Source organism: Herpailurus yagouaroundi, unplaced genomic scaffold (assembly GCF_014898765.1).
Source record: "Herpailurus yagouaroundi ecotype Mexico unplaced genomic scaffold, PumYag 215, whole genome shotgun sequence".
Taxonomy (NCBI): domain Eukaryota; kingdom Metazoa; phylum Chordata; class Mammalia; order Carnivora; family Felidae; genus Herpailurus; species Herpailurus yagouaroundi.
The window spans coordinates 10,917,778-10,924,484 of NW_024412446.1; the positions used below are offsets into that span (position 1 = coordinate 10,917,778).

At 41.5% G+C, this 6,707-nt stretch overlaps 1 protein-coding gene across 1 annotated transcript; it reads right to left on the bottom strand.

Moving 5' to 3' along the window:
* Positions 1-927: 927 nt before the first annotated feature.
* Positions 928-1,869, bottom strand: LOC121017390 (olfactory receptor 1D2-like). The gene has a single exon (XM_040455623.1). It carries the CDS (start codon positions 1,867-1,869, stop codon positions 928-930), a length of 942 nt encoding a protein of 313 aa, XP_040311557.1.
* Between the last annotated feature and the right edge of the window lie 4,838 nt (positions 1,870-6,707).

The window sequence follows — 6,707 nt, forward strand, 5'->3', positions numbered from 1 at the left end:
CAATTTTATCTTTAGTTTTATCCCTCTTTTTTTCCTCCCAGTATAGTGTTTATTTGTGTTTTCTCTCTTCTTCCCTTGTCCACTTCATTTTTTTAAAGAACAAAACTTTTTGGATCCTATTATATTTTGTATTATTGTTTCTATTCTCAATTTCTTTATCTTCTGTTTTCCCTGCATTTATTACATTGTTCATTTGTTCCAGAATCCTAAGAGGACACATAGTTCAACAAACATGGAGCTTTCCTTTTTTCTAATATAATCACTTGAGACTGTAATAATCCCTCAAAGCTTCATGCTTGCCATGTCCTACAAGTTTTGACATGCAATGTCTCTATTACTATTCAATAATAGATATTTTCAAATTTCCATTTTAATTTCATTTTTAACCTTGATTTAGCCAGCATTTTGCCTCCCAATGTCAAAAATTTGGGATTCTCTATTTACCTTTCTGTCATTAACATCCAAACCAGCTGAGTTACGATAAGATTGTATTCCTTTATATTTGTTGAGGCTGTGTGTGCCTGTGTGTGTGTGTCTGTGTGTGGCCTAGTACCTAATAATTCCTGCCACATATTCCATATGTGCCTAAGAAAAATACTCTATTTCTAATCATTGAATGTAAATGCCACATAAGTCCATATCAAGAACATCAACCACGCTGTTAAGATCCTCCATATTTTCATCATTCTTCTGTTCACCTAACCCACCTGTAATCAAGAAAGGTCTGCCAAGATTTTCTTCATGATGTCGATCCTACAAAATTTTCCCTGCAATTAGATCAGATTTAATGTATATATTTAGAGATTTTTTTTTTTTAAGAAATACACTTAAAATTGCTTTATCTTAGTGACCTAAGTAGAGGTGAGGTAAATACAAGATTTGGGGGCCTAAAGTTATACAGTGTCCCCTTCATTGCCCCAAAGTACCTCATGTAAACCTCTGGAAGGCTTTCCCTAGGAGCAGTCTTCCCAGAGCCCCATGCATGTCCTTGTTCCTCAGGCTGTAGATGAAAGGGTTCATCATGGGGGTCACCACAGCATACATCACTGTGGCTACTGAATCCTTCATGGAGTAAGTTTGGAGGGGCTGCAGATATACCATACCAAGTGTCCCATAGAAGAGGGAGACCACAGCCAAATGAGAGGCACAGGTGGAGAAGGCTTTGTACTTGCTAGAAGCTGAGGGTATTCGGAAGATGGCTCTGACAATCCAGACATAAGACATGATCATGATCCCTAGGGGGGTGAAGAAAATGAAGCAGCCTGTAGTAATCTGCACTGTGTGAATGATCTGGGTGTTGGAGCATGCAAGCCTCAGCAGGACATACATCTCACAGAAGATGTAGTGGATTTTCTGGGAACCACAGAATGTCACTTTGGTCATGAAGAGGGTGAGGAAGAGGCCATAGAGGACAGAAAGTCCCCAACACAGGGTTAGGAGCAAAATACAGAGCCCAGGGTTCATGGCTGTGACATAGTAGAGGGGGCGGCAGATGGCCACATAGCGGTCATATGCCATTGTGGCCAGGATGAAGTTGTCCAGAGTCACCAAGGAGACCAGGAAGTACAGCTGTGTCAGACACCCTGCATAGGAGATGGCTTTGTTCTGAGACTGAAGGTTCACTAATGTGTTGGGGATTGTGTTGGTGACAAAGAAGACGTCAGTGAGGGAGAGGTTGGCCAAGAGTAAATACATGGGAGTGTGCAAGTGGGGATCAATGCTTATGGCCAGGATGATGAGCACATTTCCCACCACTGTGACCAGGTACATGGACAGGAACATCCAGAACAAGATCCGCTGCTCTTTAGGACTCTCCGAGAGCCCCAGGAGTAGGAACTCTGAGGTCTCACTCTGGTTGCCTCCATGCATTTCCCCAATTGTCTGCAATATTAGCACCAGCAAACATTTACTAATTGAGTATTGAGTAAGGACATTCAGACATTCAAAAGCAATTATTCTCTTGGCATTAAAAATAGACTAAATTTCATAATTTTTAAAAATGTGAGCAATGAAGTAACAACAAAGAAAGCGTAACATGGAAAATCTTTATGCAGCTTAATCTTCCCAGGGACTTTTAATTTGACATACTCAATATTATAGAAGTAATGTACATATCTTATTTTAAATCCTATCAGCTTACAATATTCTCGAAGTACTTAAAGATTACTATGTTATAGTTTTGATATTTTGTAGATTTAGAGTGATATTGAAAATAGGTGTATGCATTATAGGAAGTGGATATTGTACAATTGGACAAAAGAGGGAGATAAGGACCAAATTTGTAAGGGAAAAGAAAAATTATCATTTTTGCTGAGAGAATGATCTAGCTGGCAAACCAAAGACAATCAACTGAAGTGCCATTAGAAATAGAAAGTGGCCAATCACACAATGAACAGACCCAAAGCTAATGGTGCTCTCATAAGCATACACTGCAGTGATTAAGACTGTTGTCAGACATTGGAATTGAAGGGTAAGTGCTGCCTCTTACTAAGTGTGAAACCTCAGGCCACTTATCTGAGCGCCTTAAGACTCCAATTTCTTATTTGAAAAATGGATCAGGAATGAAGAAAATTAAGTAATAAATTGCTTAACACAGAGAGCTTGCATGCAGTGAGCTCTCAGCAAATATTGTCTATTATTATTATATGTAAACAATATAATATAATAATATAATAATAAGGAATAATAAGGCTAAAATCTAATGTGAAATAATACCAGCTACATTATCAACAAGTAGATCTGTGCATTAAAATGCTAACAAGAAACAGGCATGATCTTAAAATTCTCCAGAGAGGTATAAAGTAAAAACTTAATAAATGGATAGATATACCAGATTCCAAATGGAAAATTGAAATATTGCAAGGGAACAAAGTCTGCTATTAACCTATTCAAAGTCAAAGCTCGGAGTTTTTAAAAGCTGTTTATTTATTTTTGAGAGCGGAAACGTGAGTGGGGAAGGGGTAGGAAGAGAGGGGGATGGGGGTCTGAAGCAGGCTCTGTGCTGACAACAGAGAGCCTGATGCAGGACTTGAACTCAAGAACTAGGAGATCATGACCTGCGCTGAAGTCAGACACTTAACCTGAGCCTCCCAGGTGCCCCTAACTGGGTTTTTAAGAAATAAAAATGAATCTAAATTTCATCTAAAAATAGGCATGAAAATAAGCTAGGGAAAAGTTGAAAAAGAGACTAAGTTCCTCTACCAACTATAAAGGATTCTGGTACTGATGCTGGGCTGACAGATCAATAGCATGGGACAGAAACTTTAGAAACTGCTGAGTACATGTGGGATTAAATGAGTTATTAACACAGGTCAAAGTTGCATTATTCCATAAATGGCATTGGGATGACTGTCTAATTATTTTGGGGGAGAGTTAAATCAGTCAGTAAGATTTTGTGTGTCAATTACACTTCAATTAAAAAAAAGAAATGAAGGTTGAACTGAACTCCATAGAATAGTAGGCATTTCGTGCATTTGAGATGAAGGAATGGGGAAGAGTCATAAGCCCAAGAGACTAAATGAATAAATGAAGGTACAGATAAAAAGGCAGTTGTGTTGAAAATCAGTCAGTGTGTCAAAGAAAGTAGAGCTGTTTTGCAAATTCAGCCTGGAACATGATGATTCTGAAGTAGTAGCAGGACAAACAAATGTAGGTGTGGGGACAGTGCATAATCTATGAGATGAAAGTAATTTGGAGCTCTAGGTTTTAGGGGAGAGGCCAACCTGGCCTTTAGCAAATGAGTGGATGTGTTATCTCAATTAACAGAGTTGAATTCCCAGATACCCACTGTCACTGGTACAGTGGGAGGAGATTTTGAGTCACAAGTTTGAGTCCGTGTCCCAGGTTAACATATACAATTGTTTTTATTTTAAGTTTATTTATTTGAGAGAGAAAGAGCAGAACATTGGCAGAGAGAGAGGGAGGGAGAGAGGGAATCCCAAGCAGGCTCCATGCTGTCAGCGCAGAGCCCACTGTGGGGCTTGAACCCGCAAACTGTGAGATCATGACCTGAGCTGAAATCGAGTCTGACGCTTAACTGACTGAGACATCCAGGCACTCCCATATAACTGTTTTGTGAGCAAATAACTCCCCTATACTACATGGTTGGTTAAACAAGCATTGAAAGCTTTATATATATATATTAAGATCTTATATTTATTCCATGAACAGCACTGTTTGTTTCTATTTTTTTTCCATTTTATAGATGAGATGACCAAGACTTAGAAGTTTAATGAGTTTCCCAATGTTGCTCAAGAAGTACCTCATGGAGCTGGAATTTGATGACGCTTTTCTGTCTCTAAATTCTATGCCTTAACTGCTCTGCCAGGCATTAAGCAAGAGTAATGATTCTTACCTCACTGTGGGTTTAGAGAAGAACTCAAATGCTGGAGGAGAAAGAATGTTTCCAACCTCAAATCCATATGTAAATGGAGGAGCTGTTATGGGGTCACAAAGAGAGTCTTATTCTTAACCAGTTTTCAAGCTTCTTTCTATCTCTTAATCCCCTAAAGCAGGAAATCCTGCTCTCAGGACAAAGAGGTATCAGGGCCCTAGTTGGTCTTCCATTCTGTGCCTGGCTCTGCCTACCACATAGATGGGAGCAGGGAATGACCGTGCCTGCAGGGAATGACCCAGGATGTCCTAGGGAAGATTCATTTGTTGCTGGCCCCTTGGTGTAGTGTACATGGGGGAGAGAGAGAGAGAGAGAGGGAGAGGGAGAGAGAGAGAGAGAGAGAGAGAGAGAGAGAATGTATCATTATGGAATTCCCATACTTGGTCAGGTCAGGATCTAGAAAACAAAAGAGAGACAGAAAGATAACCAGGCTATTTCCCGGAAGACTTGAGTGCTGTGCCAATGAAGAGAGCTAGCAGGGGAAGTGATTCCTCAACCCAGGAGGTATTTGAACAGGCTGCCCCATACACTAGGCTCAGTGATCATTTCGGAGCTGATGCAAACATTTAGTGGAAGTAGGTGATGGTTAAGCTCTCTCTTAACTCTAAGATTCCAAACTGTAGAGTAATCATGTGGTGGTCCTTTGGCAGTTGAGTGAAAATGGGAGTAACTCTTAGCACAGGCTCTAGAGACTTTTTGTATATACAGCTTCCCGTATTTGTTGTTTATTACCATAAAATTCACCTATGGTCCAGCATCATGAATGAGATCATTTATTCTCCCAGTACTTAAGGGAGGGTTTTAGGTAAGAGATCTGTCTAAGGTCATGGAATGGTTTGGTGACAGGATGAGGCTTTGACTGGGAATTTTAAGCCACATGTTTGCTTTGTTAGCCTAGAACTGGGAGGAAGTAGAAAACCTGGAAACAAGAAGTCAGCACGGGGTGGGCTCCTTGCCTCTTAGGAAAGCAGAGTTTCGGTGAGAATGAGAACTAATGGACTCATTCCAGTGATCACTTCAAGTCAACCCCCACCCCCCATTCCCAAATGGCCTAAGAATAGAAAAGAACATCATGGTGACTCTGAGTGACCCCAACCCTGAGCACATTAGCTATCACCTCTGTTTCTGCCATGGAGACAAAGGCCTTCCATCTCCTTAGACCTCATCAGAAACAACGTCCTTCCACAGACTATTTGCCTGGATTCGGGGCCCTCTGGGATATCTGCCCCACATGGGGGAAAGAAGGAAGCAGGGAAGAGCGCTGGGGAAAGGCAGAGGACACCCAGAGGGAATACTATCTTTGCTTTCTAGCCCTCAAGGCAAGTGTCCCCCACATTTTAGTGTGCATCAGAATCACCTGTGATACTTTAAAACAAAAAGCTGCTTTTTTGGTCCCCTTCCTGGAAAGAATGGTTCTGGTTTGAGAACCAAGTCCTTTTTAGCAATCACCTGGTGATTCTGATTATACAGAAATGCTTTTCTGAGTCTGTAAGACTCAATGGGTTCTGAACACTTGTGTGGTCAGATGGCCTCAGAGACACAAACCCCTCTGCAGTGTAGCTCTGCAGGGAGGGGGGTGGGGAATGTAGGCGTGGTATGGAAAAGTAGTCCAACTTGATGTTGGAAAACTTCCCTCTGTTGCTCCCCAGCTGCAGGACCTTGAGGAGGGCATGCAACCTCCCTGAGCCTCTCTGTCCCACCCGTGAAGCCTTTCTTGCAGGCTTGGGAACCACGTGCGACAGAGCATGTGACAACACTTTGTAGAGCACTGAAAAGATTGGAGGGATTGCTAATTACCTTCAAATATGAAAGGATTAGATTATATGAAGACTGTCAAAGGTTGTGGGTATATTTGTGAGATAAAAGGTAGAGAAAAGATGAGAAAGGAGAAAAGGGAGAAAGAATGTGAGCCTGTGGTGGGTAGACCTTACCCGCTGTTCTGTGCTGCTCTGAGTTGCCTGGTTCTGCTGTCTCCAGATTCTTCCCACATAGGATGAAAATTCAAGCAGAGCATAAAGGACCCTAAGACATTCTGGATGGGACTTGATTTCTCCTTTTGGCTAAAGGTGGGAAGCAGAAGAATTGGCCTCTGGATAAGCAGTCCATGCAAAAGAGGAGACAGAATGGCAGGCTGTGGATGCCGTGATGTGGATGGGGGATCTGAAAACTGATGGTTGGATCCTAAGATCAAATAAGGAGGGACTGAACTGGGACCACATCAGGGCTATTTATCAGTTTTGGAAAGACACAGGGGAGGCGGTCCCAAGACAGTTTGTTGAGACGAACCTGGATAATTGCTCCAATGTTTATATGC

What these genes read in the sequence shown, in the direction of transcription:
- LOC121017390 (XM_040455623.1), bottom strand. Translation starts at nt 1,869, where the DNA reads ATGCATGGAGGCAACCAGAGTGAGACCTCAGAGTTCCTACTCCTGGGG.